This window comes from Dysidea avara, chromosome 1, assembly GCF_963678975.1.
Source record: "Dysidea avara chromosome 1, odDysAvar1.4, whole genome shotgun sequence".
Lineage (NCBI taxonomy): Eukaryota > Metazoa > Porifera > Demospongiae > Dictyoceratida > Dysideidae > Dysidea > Dysidea avara.
In genome coordinates this window covers 9135560-9151380 of record NC_089272.1, presented here as the reverse complement: position 1 = coordinate 9151380, position 15821 = coordinate 9135560, and the positions used below count along the sequence as shown (strand labels likewise).

General features: G+C 36.4%; 1 protein-coding gene across 1 annotated transcript; it reads left to right on the top strand.

Annotated features, from left to right (window-relative positions):
- The first annotated feature begins 450 nt into the window (after window positions 1–450).
- LOC136255440 (zinc finger protein 271-like) lies at window positions 451–9598 on the top strand. The gene is made up of 5 exons (XM_066048211.1): window positions 451–576; window positions 2135–2190; window positions 5194–5312; window positions 5366–5442; window positions 8223–9598. Exons 1-5 carry the CDS (start codon window positions 549–551, stop codon window positions 9314–9316), a joined length of 1374 nt encoding a protein of 457 aa, XP_065904283.1. The 5' UTR covers window positions 451–548; the 3' UTR covers window positions 9317–9598.
- The last annotated feature ends 6223 nt before the right edge of the window (window positions 9599–15821 follow it).

Below are 15821 nucleotides of genomic sequence, written 5' to 3'. Positions count from 1 at the left end.
TCTCTATGTGTTATGCTGTCTGTTCAAACTTCATCCCAGGGGCACTTATATATATAGCTATGCATTATAATTATGTACTATTTTTTGCATAAAATATAGAGTTTTGATTCATTAAAATATTGAAAGTCTCTCAGCAGCTGGGGGGCAGCTCCCAGACCTGGTAACTCAATACTTTTGTTGGAATCCCGCTTCAAAAAATCCTGGCTGTACTGTTTTATCTTATGTAAATTTTTTTAAAAAATTTAAAATGATGAAGCAGAAAAAAAAATCTTGGCTAGCTAGGGGAAAATATTTAGAGGTTGAGCAGTGTTGCTAAAAATAAAAATTTCGCGAATTTGCAAACAGTCCCAAAATGCATGTATTAGACTATACGGAGGTCTATTTCAAGGCTAAAATTTTCGCTTAAAACCGCGAAATCAGCGCCCCCTAGAAATATTTAGTAAGGTTTGGTGCACGTGATTCATGGTGTGCTTTAATTATTTTAGTGGTGCAGAAATCACCTCGGAAAACACTGCGTCTCGTACTACGTAGCCTCGTACATAGCGGAGATGTTCAACATAAAGTACAATCTACGAAGTGAGTTTAATTTAATACTCTATGTGCAGACAAAATGGTTTGGGGGCGAGATTTATAGTACGTGACAAGTGGCAAGAGTTCATATAAGGCCGTACCTATTTGATCTTATGTTGCGCGGGCAAAATTATTCTAAATTTGGGTAGGTAGCTAGGTCGGTTTGAAAATGAAAACGATAAAAATTTTAAACAAAAGCGTACAAAATGCAAACAATTAATGTAGCTATAATGGTACAATATTTTACATACACAGTTAAAATATAGGTTTCATATTATTAGACTGCCTGGTTGCAAGGCTCTAATATATCAAAAGGTAGAATTAATATTATACTAACCTCGTGAGCATTCAGAAATTGGTCAGCCTGTGAAATCTCCACTTCTAATGTAGTATCAGATCTCCAAAAGAGCTTTCCCATCGTATCTGCACAATTTTAGAGTGTTGGACGATCTTCAATGGTCCATTTATGACTACAACATAGCAATGTTAATGCCGTGTTATCTTTAATTAAGAACGCGTGATCCGTACACATGATTTTCAAAATTATTTCATTTGAAGAAAAATACAGTTGGTCGGGCCCGCGCAACATAAGATCAAATAGGTATGGCCTAATGAGCTACATGAACTATGTGAACTCTTGAAACCTGCTCTTGGTACAAGTAGTCAGACAACCTATTATTAATGAAAGTATACGAGAATAAGGAGATATTAGGCCACTATTTGGTGATATCATGTCTTTCATCAAAAAATTCCAAATTTATAGTGCGGGCGGGCAGGTTATTACCATTATCCATTATTCCTAGTATTTGAATATAGCTAGCTAGACTTATTTTCATACCTCTACTCTCCAGGGCCTGATACTGTCTACATAACAGACAATTTGCTAACTTAGCTTAACTCAACACAGCCAGTTTGGCAACCATATCCTGTCGTCCTTCGTCACGTGATCACAATTCCACTCGAGGATCAGTAAGCATCACTACAGTCTAATCTTTCACATTTTCTTTGATACAATGCAAGGTAGCTACTGTGCAGCAATCTTGAAAATTGAATTGCTCATCTTCATTATTTGGTTAATCAGATGAAATAATGATTAAATCTTTAATAATGGAGAAATATGCGTGGTAGTAAAAATACATGTGGGCGCTGATGAAAAACATATTATCATCAAATAGTGGCCTTATCTGATTGTTTTCCACCTTTGCACTGGGTTGTTGAGTGAGTGCTGCAATGAGAGGGGGGCCTGTTCCTGGCTGTCTGCACTTCCATTAGAGTTTTGTAATGACATTACCGGTATTTACAGTTAAATGGCAAAACTATAGCAACATTTTGCCTTAGTGTTAATAGAGAGTACGTATTTTCTAGCACTTACTAGTACTCCTTGTTTAATTTAATTGGATTACTGTACTGATTATTACATTTACATGTTATACATGCTTTGTCGATAATAAGTGGGAGTCAATAATTGGTCCCCTTAGTTTAGCTAGTAATAATGCAACAGTGTTTTTGACAGTTTTGCACACATTGTTATATAGTGTGATATAGAATTGTTTGTTATGTGTAGATCGTGATGTTGAGAGTGTTCCTGACAGCTTGAGGATGACATCACATGATCCACAGGTGCGTATGTGGTAGAACAATTAACTTGAGCTGTAAGTTGAATGTGTTTTGTTTTGTACTCAAACATGGGGTCAAGTACATTAGAAATACTTATACTGAACCACAAGTACTCCAAAGATGTACTTGACAATTTTTACTATAATATGAGTACTCGTGTACTTAGTCCCACACTTAGGATGGGACCAATTACACTAGAAAGTACTACGTATGTGTACTTGTTATCAAACGGTACGATTCGTACCGTTTAAGTAGGAATCCATGTGAAATTTTCGTGCGTTGCCCAAAATCGCGCCTTTAAAAATCATCCTAGAGATATCTTACGAGACGAAAATCACCTTTACGGAATAGTACTAGTCCATATAATACATAAAACAGCATTAAATACAACAAAACTCTTACAGGTGGCCGGATACACAATTTTAAAAATCGCCAAAACTTTGAATTTTAGACTGACTGTCTGACTGCCTGATCACAGTCGCAAGCCTAGAGGCCAAACGAAGCAGTGCATGGCTACCATTTTACGCAACAATAGCAAACTCACCAGTGGGATGTGCCTTTTGGGGTTCCGACGAGTGTGTGCCCTCTGCGCCTTGTCTTTTCTTTTATCTTCAATCAGGCTGCTTGTCTTCTTCTTCATCCAACAAAACCATATCAAGACGTAAATTTTCCGTATTAACACTTTCTTTAAGCAGCATAATAGACGCCACAAGAGTACAGAGGAATAGATTATATTCCTTACTGATATAATCTATGACGGAGGGTACTGTACGGAGGTACTGGTACTAGCTAGATAGCTTCACGATAGGTCACAAGATCACACCCATTCTTCATTGTACGCATTATCGATCTATCGATTGAAACCACGATGACACACCCCTTTTGCACTAGCTGTATTTCAGTGACCACACACCTTCAGTTTGGAAGGCTGATTCGACATACTCTATTATCGATCGAAACCACGCCCTTTTTGGGCAAGCGCACATCTTGCAGGCTGCCTCGAGATACTCTAACACAGCAGTCACCCTAATAGAACAGTCACATGTTTATAGCTAGCTGTATGCCAAACTAAACAAACTAGTATATTAAAAATTATAAATTTAAAAATAAAGTAGAAATCCAAGCGATAAAAAGTAGTAAAACAAGAGAAGAACGATGGTAGCTATTACAGCATAGCTCGGTGGGAAATTCCTACTTTGGCATTGAACACAAAAATAATGGCTATACCATGCTAAATTAGGGATTTCCCACCGAGTTATGCTGTAATAGCTACCATCGTTCTTCTCTTGTTTCACTACTTTTTATCGCTTGGATTCCTACTTTATTTTTAAATTTATAATTTTTAATATACTAGTTATGTGTATATATTTATATATACCTAAGTATAAGTACTCTAGTCGTTCCTATTGTATCATACAGTACAATAGTACTGTATAGTAGGGACGATGAAGGTGTGGGCGTGGTCCACGAAGAAAGTCTACCAAAAATCATCTTCAGAAATCCTTCACGGCCACTTTACAATATTGGTCAGGTATAAACAAGCCCAAATGTATCTTCAGAATGACCCGAAATGTTTCCAATGAGGTGCTACGAAATTTTTAAAAAAAAATTATTTTAGCGAATTTTCTACTGCCTCACTGCCTGCCTCACTGATGCGTTCAGTAAAGCATAGCGGAAAATTGGCTACAGCCTTGCTTCTTTGGCTGAAACACTTAGAATTTTGTAGTGAAGAACCTTTCACAATATTAAATACCTACGATGTGTGTGCTACTGTCTTACTGTTTTATCTTTGATCCTTCTTTTCGTGGCCATCTCTCATGGGTACAACTTCCATCAAAGCACACACGCCACAGCGCCCCAACATATTGGAATAAACGTGTAGCATAATTGTAGCAAGCACATGATTTTAATGTTGGGATATGCTGCTGCCTGTTCAACATCACCGGTTGAGAAACTACACGTATAAGGATTAGAGTGTTTGCTTTGGCTCGAAGGTGGTTTCTTTTCCAAGTTTAAAAACCAGGTGTATATAGCGCCTCTCTACAGATTCTATGGGTAGCTTTCCCAGAGCACTTTTCAGGCGTACTACAACTAAAAAACACTGTAGTAGGCCTCATAGGTTCGCGTATCTCATTGTGTAGAAAGTGGGCGTGACCCATACTTACGCAAACTAAAAGTAAGTGCAGCCCTGAGGCTTTGTTGAGAGAATTAGTGGAAAATAATACTGTAGACACACTATAAAACAGTTGAAAAGATACTTCTGTGGGTAATGTGTTGTTTAAAGCGGTTTGTTAAATTTACGCATCCTTAGGAACATTTAGCTGCAGGTGGGGTGAATTACTAAATACAGTTGTTCAATAAAATTTACAAAAAAAGTACACAAACAAGTGTAAGAAAAATTTAGGAATTTTCCATATGAGTTAACCCTAACCCCTTCACCGCCAAGTTTGTAGAGGCTCAAATCTGCTGAACACATTTCTAAACTGCCATAACATTCACACCATACCATATAATCCTATAAAACTATATATCAAATTACTCGCTGTAGAACAAGGAATTTGATTATGAAGTTGTTATTTACACAAGAGCAACTACAAATCCATTATATAACTTCAGTACAAAAATCGATCTAAGCAAAACAAAACGTGAAATTTCACTACTTTACAGGCTAACACTGTTTATAATTATTCAATAGACATCACTAACCAGTTTTACAATTGAAGCGATTATCTCTAAGTCTGGTTTTCCAGCATTTGAGCAAGTATAAAATAGAGCTATTGGATTCTTTTTTTTATAAAGAAATTTTTCAAAAGTTGCATATCACCGGCGCCAGGAGCTTATTCATATAAGCGCCTTATGAGTTCCTGCCGGTACTAAGCTACTGTATGTATGTAGTACAATTTGAAAAGCGACCTTGTAATCAAACAACGTATATTAAATCCCATTTATCCACCACTATATGCATTACTTGTTTGGAGACTATATCACATGTGACTATTATTTCAGTCAGAAGCAGTTACAAAGACATGTTCAACCAAAAGGAGTAGACCTTCATGTGATAATGATGAAGCTATCACTAGTACACCAAAGAGGAGTAAAGCAGATAAGGTTGCTGTGGACAAAAGGTTTGTATATATTCTTGTCATTTACAATATGTACATGTGTCTTATTGGATTAGGATAAAGTGTAGGAGATCGAAGAGATTAGCTAAGAAGAGAACTACTCATCATGAGGAACCAGTTATACCAGATGAAGGTGACTACGTACATATTATATACTCTAATATTATATTAAATAAAGAAGGGATCCAAGTGATAGAAGGTAATGAAACAGTAGATCAGTCATTACAACATAAGTGCCTACATATGTGGAAAAATCTCTTACCATGTTGAAGTAGTGATCTATGGAGATTGCATGGGCTCTCCTGCCCAAAAGTATCACCCAAAAATCAGTTATGTACGGCTTGGCAGCATTTTTTAGGCATAACTAAGTGCACAAATGTACCCCAAACCTTTACAATGAAATGCTATGAAATGACAAAAATGTATGTGTATTTAACTGAATATTCTACTGCCCGTACTAAAATGTTTTCGGACCAACCTCAAACCCTTCCAAAAAGCGTCTATGGAATTTTAATTGTTATTTAGCAGAATTTTACATTGACTGACTAACTGATGCCTCCAGCCAAGCATAACTCAACAATGGATAACATTATGGGCTTGATTTCTTCACTATTTGACATCGCTTCATCCCAAGACGTGCCTTTCCTTTGTTTTCCTTGTGTTCCAGTTCTTTTCGCTGACAATGCAAGGTGTCAATTTGCAATGGCATGATGCACCTTTTGTTGGCTATTATGCTATTCGCCCATATTTTCCTAGCAACTGGATTGATTGCAGAGGCTTCTTATACTGTTCTTTGTTTGTAACACTGTGTAACAGGCTGAACATAGGTGAAAGCCAAACATATTGGCCATTTCACTTTCAAACTCGTGAATAAGCATCCGTATTTTTCGCAATGACTGGATTGATTGCAGAGAAGTTTTTCTTACTGTTCTTCATATGTAGTGCTATATAATGGGCTGAAAGCAAAGTGTTCATAATAGCCATTTCACTTTAGAGTCAGCAATTGATAGCTGGGGCATGCAATCAGATGAAAATATTAACTCTAGCACCATCCTTTCTTTTGATGCGGTATGCGTTGGTTCACCAGTCATAATAATGTTACAAAAAAGGTAAACAAGCAATTATAATTAAAAATTAGTAATTTTAAGTTCAGTGAGAGATCATGGAAAACGTTGGGAAACAAGGGAAGTTTCCTACACTTGCAGATGTACTAGTGGACGTTAAATGCATAATTCAATCTTGTGCATAGACTGAGGTAAGGATTAAATGTCCACTAGTATATCTGCAGGTGTAAGCGACCTCCCTTGTTTCCCAACCATTTTCTATGATACCTAATCGAACTTAAAATTCCTCAATCCCTTACTTGCCTAACTTGAATCAACAAAGAGTTTAAAGTATAATGTACCAACTCATGTTTTACATTCAGTCTTGCTGCATTCCCAAGTAATGCTTTTACCATAATTTTTGACTAGTTATTTGGCTAAAAATTCCAGCAACCAATAGTAGTAAAACAAGATACATTATACCACAAAGCCATGTATATACGTAGGAAATCCCTACTATGTACTCTAGCATTAAACAGATGGTGGTAAAAAACCTATATAGGGATTTCCCCATGTTGTAATGCTACCATCATTCGTATGTTTCACTACTTTTTATTGATGAAATTTAATGTTTTAAGTAATGCACTACAATAGTTTAAACAAGAAGCATTGCTGTTTGCTACTTGGCAGCTTGCTACTATGCACAAATTCAGGGTTCCTCTTCTCTACTTCTTATCCACTTCCTTACATTTTACATCACTCATCTTACAGCTTCCAGGTCTTCATCAAATGGTCCAAAGAGGTGGGGAAGTGGAGGGGGAAGGAAAGCAAAGTATTTTAAATCTTCTGGTGCACTCTCAGGTTCTTGTGAAGGACATTCCCCTTCAGGAAAGTTTTGCATTTATAGGCTTTGTCAGATTGCTTCTGGTGTATTCTCTGGCACCTGAAAATGACCAGAACAGGTTATTACTGTTCCTGATGCATTTTGATACACTTTCGATTACTTAAAATTTAAAGGAGGCGAGGCTTTGCTTAGGGAGGGCGAGCGCCTTTTCATTGGTTGATTTTAACCATTCTTCTAAAATGGTGATTATCTCGTGTGCATCCTCCTTAGCACATTTTCAGCTTTTCTTGTAAGTTCTAGATTCTAGAAGCTCAACGTTGATGTCATGTCTTGGTAGCTTTATATCATCCTTTGGAAGCTCCACATCATCAGTATAATACATGTAGCAGCTCGACATTATGATTTTTAGGATAAAAGTTAAGACTTGGTCTTCCAGTGCATAAATCTGCATGGTATTTCTTTTTCAACTTTCTTCACGTTGTTCTTGGTGTTCAGAGTGATACTGCAATTGTTTTCCCCTCCTAGCTTATAAGCTATCGGTATTACTTTTCTCACGAACAGTGGAAAAACTACATTGTGAAGAGCAACTGATCACTGGGCATCCAGTGAACCCATTTATAATAATCACTTTAATCCAAGCTTCCTGTCATGATGACTCGTCCTCTGGAATCCAAAGCAAATTATTTTCTCTTAATATTATAATACCGACTCATACATTCCACAAGCATACAGCATGTTAATTGATATTGTAACAAACTGTATTTAGAAATATTAAACTTGGATTAAAGTGATATGGAGGTAGTGAAAGAAAAGTTGTGGACGACATAGCTTTGTGAGATCCCCCCCCCCCCCGCCCCAGAACAAACTGTAATAACATGCCAATGTTGGGATTGTTTACCACATACGTAGCTAAGTACATATGTTGGAATCATACATATCTCTTCATTGCTTGGATCTCTACTTCATTTACTAAACTTCATGTTATGCTGTGCATATTACTGTACTTATTCACATGTTTCCACTTAGCTCCTAGGCACAATTGTACTCACTGTCAAACAGAGTTTCTGAGTGAAGATATTGATTTGAAGCATAGTCCATCATGTTGTGAATGTGATCCAGAAGTGTTCAAGTGTGGAAAATGTGGCGAAGCATTTACTACACTGATCAACCTTCAGCATCATATCAGGAAACATGAGGGAAAGTGTGTGGTTCTGAGCAATACAGCAAAGGCGCTTACCAAACAATCTAATGAGATGAAGCCCTGCCAATGTGAATATTGTAGTGCAGCACTTACAAAACCCAGTGATCCACAAAGACATGTAAGAACTCATACAGGAGAGAAGCCACACCGGTGTCAATATTGTAGGAAGGCATTTGCAAAATCTTATAACCTAAAAGCACATATAAGGACCCATACAGGAGAAAAGCCATACCAATGTCAATATTGTTGTAAAGCATTTGCAACGTCTAGTAGTCTACGTGTGCATTTAAGAACTCATACAGGAGAGAAGCCATACAAATGTCAATATTGCGGTAAGGCTTTTAGACAGCCTGGTAATCTACAAACACACATTAGAACCCATACAGGAGAGAAACCATGCCCATGTCAATATTGTAGTAAAAGATTTGCACAGCATGGTGACCTACAAAAACATTTAAGAACCCATACAGGAGATAAGCCTTTCCACTGTCAATACTGTAGTAAAGCATTTACAATGTCTAGTAGTCTACAAATGCATTTAAGAACTCATACAGGGGAGAAGCCATACCGATGTCAATATTGTTGTAAAGCATTTGCACAGCTTGGTGACCTACGGAATCATTTAAGGACTCATACAGGAGAGAAACCCTTCCAGTGTCAATATTGTTGTAAAGCATTTGCAACATCTAGTAATCTACATACACATTTAAGAATTCATACAGGAGAGAAGCCATACCAATGTCAGTATTGTAGTAAAGTGTTTACACAATGTAGTAGCCTACAGATACATTTGAGAACTCATACAGGAGAGAAACCCTTCCACTGTCAATATTGTAGTAAAGCATTTACAACATCTGGTAGCCTACTTATACATTTGCAGACACATACAGAGAAGAGACCATATCATTGTCAACATTGAAGTAAAGCTTTTGCCCAAATTGGCGACATTTGAAAACCCATACAAGAGATCTAAAGTAGCTCTATCCATGTCAAGTTTGTAGTAAAGCATTTACAGCACCTGTTTTTCTAACAGTACATTGAAGAGATCCAGGAGTGTCAATGCATATTATGTTGCACAACAATAAGAACTTTACTAACTATACCTGCATGCATCCACAGTGTTGTATAACACAATTGGCTATACTTAGTTACAGCATAATATTCTATAGTGTGTAACTTTGTGTGTGGAATCAAAGATACTTTAAATAATTTCATGAACAAATTTTTGCTTTGTGGATGTATGTCTTTAACATTATATAGTTGCATGATTAAGGGTGATATTGTCATTGTCTTTTAAGGCTACCATGGTAGTGACAGTCATTACATCTGCTTGCTCTTCTAATAATCATGCATCATTTCGTAGTGTCTGTTATTTTACATGAACCAGAGCAGAAACAGGTTTAAGACTAACAATTTTTGTCGGAAGTTTATAATCTAAATGTTTGCTTGCAGGATGTATGGTATAGAGCATTTGAGTTAGCCATAAATAATATACCCCCCTAGTCTAGCAAAGCCAGACCACAACTTTTGTGTGTATGTTCCCACCCACACAAAGAAGAAAAAGTAGTGGTCTGTCTACACAAGACTATAATACCCCCCACCTGATTGGAAATTGCACCATGCGCCTGTAGACTTTGTACAAGAACCAATGTCCTTAGGCTGGTTTCTCAACAAAAGTTGATCATATACATATTACAGCATTAACGACTTTATTTTGTAATGTGAATGACTTGTGGTGTTATTATGATAATGTGTTGGTTAATATGACCACCTCACTGTTGCTTTGGTTAGAAATCTTACAATGGTGGGTCATATGCTGCGGAGGAAGCACATACATGCATTCTTAGTTACACTAAATGTGACCGGTTTTGCGAAAAGGTACCTTTTTCACACACAAAATTTGACCCATTTTCTGAACTTTAAAGCTTCATAACTTTTTGATCATGGCATATAATTGCTTGAAATTGTCAATAAATGTAGCTACAGTATCTGGCTACATTTTGATACTAAGAGCAAGTTAATCAGTATAAGACGTCAAGTGTTGCATCTTTTTATTTGCTGATATGTCAAATGTGTGACTTTTCGCAAATCCAGTCACAAATGCTGTAGGTAGAAAAAGGAGGTTAAATATGCTATAAAAGATAGCCTCGGCTAAATAATATGCCTTCCCATAAATTTTTTTGAGATGGTATATATTTTTTGGGAAGCACATTTACCTGTGGTTCTAAACAATATCACAAAGTCATCAAATAATGCTCTGTAGACTGGTCTGGGTGCGAATAGCACAGCGTATACAAGGTTTCGGTGTTTTCTTTAATGTATAATGTGTTTCCTCGACATACAAAATTTATAGTAACACCATAAAGAAAGTGACATACCAAATACCTAGGCATTTAATAATTGTATCCTCTCCTGGTCAGACCATGTTGCATGCATTTGCAATAAAGCTAGATCTATGCATACTTGCTTTCCTGCAAAGAAACTTTAAACAATGCTCTAATGCCTCAAGAACACAAGCATACTTCATTTCCATATACGTATATCAGATCAATTATTGAGTATGTATCCATGGTATGGTCTCCAAACACACCATGACAGATATTCAGAAACTTGGGGCGATACAGCATAGAGCTGCTCATTTCATTTTTAATGAATTCTCATGATATACCAGTGTAACTAGCTAGTATGATTACCAAGCTAGAGTGGATAACACTTCTACACTGAAGAGATGTTAATAATGTTTTATAAAATGCTACCTGGTAGGCTTGAGTCAAATATGCTCAAATTTTTGCCCAAAATGCTTTCAGGAATTTCCCAAGATTTTCACCCATTATGCTCTTTCAGTGTTCCTATTATGCTTGCGTTATGCTCCTAAGTTAGCAACATTTGTTTCAATTATCTTGGAACATTTTAATCAGTGAATGCTCTATTAGAGTATTTCACTATAAAGTGACTTTTCTATTAGAGAGCAATGATCTAAGTGCAGTTTGCAGTTTCCGCTGACTGCTCTATTAGGGAGTATTGGTCTATTTCCATGGAATTAAGCCCTAATATGCTGGCATAGCACTCCAACCTATTATGCTTGAATATTATGCTGATATATTTGATGTAGGCCTACTATGAATACCTGGTCACGTTAATCTAGATATATCTGCATCCAACCAGTACACATGATTAGGGACCCGCCGATTATGCTGGCATAATAATGAGCATAATAGGTGCCTGAAAGCATTGAGCATAATGCTAGCATAATAGGCAGAACACTTGTGCATTACCATAAATTCTTGCTTATCAAAATATATATCACAGAAAAAGATCGATATACTCTAATAGAACAGTCAGAAAATAATAGACAGCTGACTGTTCTATTAGAGTATATCGATCTTTTCCGTGACTTGGGTTTTGACAAGCAGGGATTTAGAGTCTATGCTTCAGCAACTTACTGTTTTCCCATAAAGTGCAAATTTACTAGAAAAACATGAGAACTGAGGTATAAATATTGAGCATAATTTGAGCATAATAGGTAAATATTGAGCATTAATTTAAGCATAATAGGCAAAATTTTGAACAGTGCAGCATAGCATAATAGGTAAAATAATGAGCATAATCGGCGGGTCCCTACACATGATCATAACCTAAGATACCGGCAAGTTCCCATCAGAATTGATATAGTGCAACCAGGCATAAACTTTCAAAATTTTTTACTTGTCTGCCCACTCATTTGTTCTATATCCCACTCTACAATGTTCATTATGCTTTCATGCCTTGCTCTACTCATTAGTATTTCATAATTTACTGTTTTATTGTGTTTGCAATGTCTCAGACCACATTTTTAGAAAAGGTGGCTGTGAACAAATTTCATTGTAAAATCCATAACCTGAGTTTTCGATATCATAAAACAAAATTAAACAAAATTTCACAAATCCCATTTCCTTCGGACTTTAAACAATGCATAATGGTGTAGCTACTTGATAGTTGAAAAACAGCAGAAAGACAACTCAAATGAAATAATGAGCAGAGATGGGGTAGTTAATTCAGAAAAGTAACTAGTTACTTTTATCCCATGTAATTTAGTATATAATGTAATTAAGTATATAGTTACTAGTTACTTTCATTAATAAGTTATGCTTGTTTGTTAGCTTTTGTAACATGATTATGTTGCCCAGAGCAAGGGAAGAAGATAACTATATAATATTATAATAATTACATTCACATTTTTTTGAAAACAAGGATTCTGTAGCCATTTCGGCTCAGTTTCAACTGTTACGTCTGTATATACTCAAGCTGAATCATGAAGAACAGTACACAGAAAGCGTCTACTTGATGTGGTTAATACGTTGTAGAACTTGTGAGGAGAAAATTTTCATTAAACTGTCAAGTAAATGGACTGTTCTGCTATTTTGCTATCTAGTGTACGTTGTAGAGTAGTTCAATATAGATTGTACAGTTATCTAGAACACCTTTTGTGACACATGAGGTGGAACCTCACACCATGCACTGATTAAGAGTATTGTCTCACTGATGATCTACTGTGCAATTTTATATAGTACACTGTGCAAGTAAACAAGTTTGACCATTTTGATTTATTAAAATTGTATGTTACTGTGCTATATACATAATCTTCTAACATTTGAAATCAGGTGCATGGGTCATGGTAAACTGGCCTGCGACTAACAAAGGTGCTTGTTTAATAACATGTGAATAGCTATACATTAGATCTCTGGTTTATAAAGCATATGAAGGGTTAAGCACTGTAGTTTTGCTGCTACAGCAACAGAAATGTACGTAGTTAAGAGGTATATGTTAAAATGTTACACAATAGTTTGCAACAAGTAGAGTTTATAGTGCATGGGTGTTAGGTACAGTATGAAGTGAAAATTCTTTAGAAACTGTCCAATTAATCTCCAGCAGAAACTGGAGTGTTGTCCTACGTACTCTAAAAACAAAGCTGCAGTAACTGAAAAACCACTGTTTCTCAATGTTTGTTAGTTGGTTAGTAGTAGTGTTGGGTGGTATACTGATAATACCATATACCGCAGTATTTTCATTGAACCGTTTGGAATGTAATATACTGTTAATATTGGAATGAGTGTATTGTGCTATGAGGGAAGCCAGACATCAGGTATTGTATTTAGTCAAGTAATGTGTTAATGTTTTGGATGTGACCACAAGACCAGCCTAACAATAAACTGTGAGGTTTCAGATTACAACCTAATTCCAGCTTGCCTCTACAGTATTAACTGTATATATAGATGTTAGTAAGATGCGTTTATAACCTGTTAGCCATGAGTAACTTTTACATGTGGTACGTATATACCCAGCATGTATATTGGATAGTAATGCAGATTAACACTTGGCTGTTTTTGTCACAAATAAAGCAATACCAGGTTGATTAAAGTGTGTTATTAGTTGACTGTCAGGATACCATGAAATGCCACATACCAGGGTATTTTCTCAATACCAAATACTGGGATCAAAAATGCCATACCGCCCAACACTAGTTAGTAGTTAATGGTTGTTAGTTAATAAGTGCTATTTACAGTAGTATGCATGCTGTTGTAAAGTAGTTGGGTAGTTTTCTGCAAAGAAAATTTTCAACAGTGCTAAGTTACCAGAGCTAGTAATTTAACACTGTTGAGTTAGTTCACCAACAATTTGTAAGAGGAAAACTACACACACACGCATGCACGCACCCACGCACACACACACACACACACACACACACACACACACACACACACACACACACACACACACACACTGTTTTAAAGTGCCCATGTACTTTACAAGTTGAATCACCAAAATACTAGTTTCATCATAATTAATATAATTTAGTAGCATGCAAAATACCTTGCATGCACAATTCCCATGTGACTCAAAGTGTAGATTATTGGAGTATTGTAACCTCTTCAAGTTGTGCAATAAATTAAATTTATAATCCAGGGGCATCTGAGTAGATCTGGAAGATCTGCACGGCACAGCAAGATCAAGATATTCAAATAGAGCAGTCAAACACTCTATTACAATAGTCAAAATTTTTGTATATTAATAAATTATACTGATGCAACTATATAATTTATTCAAGAAGACAAGTAGAAGATTACCAATTTAAAGACAATACTTTAGCAACTCACAACAATCTCTCTAAAGGTTTTACTTGCCTGACCAGTCTAAGATTGCTTCTTACTCCACTGTAAATCACCTCTTTATAGCAAAATTAAGTCATTTCATTTTGAAGAATTTGATGCTATAACGTACCATAGATGTTACATACATGCAAACAGTATGTAAAGCAGTATTTTAGTTATAGAAGTATTGTATACGTATGGACATGGCAGTACACAATGACGGATCCAGGATGGGGCATTCCCCCCCACCTTCAAAAAAATTGCATACAACATCGAGATACTCTAATAGAACAGTCAATTACTCTAATAAAGCAGTGTAGCCTACCTATAAAGCTATAAGGATTTTATTTTACATAACATACATGATGTAATATATATTTGGCAAAGGATACCTATAGCTATTATTGTCGTGACCTTTTTTTTTTGCTCTTAAACTTTTTTCAGCAAAGTGCCCCCCCTTCTTTCCAAACTCTGGATCCGCCCCTGGTACATGTACAGATACAGTGTAGTCTGTATAGACTAATATGACAATTACAGATCACACCATCACTGTTTCTGCCACTAGACTGCTTAGGTTTTGATGTCATCATCTTTATGTTGTCCTATTTCAGTGGAGTACTACAACAGCTCAACAATCACAATTATCCATTGTGAGACATACAGTGAGTCAAATTTTGATTGAATCCACACATTTTCCTCATAGTACCAAGCACATGTATCAACATATATATGGACAGCAGACCTCGCAACAGTCTGGTGTATGGAAAGTCAAGTGGGAAGTGAAGATATTTGACGTGGTGGGAGGGGTAGTACAGGTTGATACAAGAGAGAAAACCATTGTTAATGATGTAAACAGCAATAAAACGTGGTATGTCCTCGTGACCATGTATTTTTTTTTGTTCAACTTGTCTACAAAGATTGCCCCATGCTTTACAAAGCTACGATTAATTGGCATGGTTTTGTTGACTCAAGGTTAGAAAGTATCGAAAACCATCTGCATTGTTTACTGGTGATAAAATTCCTCAGCCACAACCAACCACAAAGAGTGTACGTGACAACATATACCTTCATGCTGAGAGGCCAATGCCCTATTAACTTAATTAATGTTATTTTTCTTGTCCATTAAATAAATAAATGTTCCTGCTGTTCCTTTTCACACTGCTCTGATGTACAGTCCATTTTAAGAGGGACTCGGACATAGGACGTACTTCTGGATCACCGTAACCTCACAAATGTAACATGATACATGTCGGTTGTCAGTTGCACAAAATTCTGAATAGGAATCACGTGAAAAGC

What these genes read in the sequence shown, in the direction of transcription:
- LOC136255440 (XM_066048211.1), top strand. Translation starts at nt 549, where the DNA reads ATGTTCAACATAAAGTACAATCTACGAA. An exon ending in TGACATCACATGATCCACAG is followed by an intron (nt 2,191 to 5,193) that starts GTGCGTATGTGG and finishes CTATTATTTCAG; the next exon opens with TCAGAAGCAGTTACAAAGAC. An exon ending in AAGGTTGCTGTGGACAAAAG is followed by an intron (nt 5,313 to 5,365) that starts GTTTGTATATAT and finishes TTATTGGATTAG; the next exon opens with GATAAAGTGTAGGAGATCGA.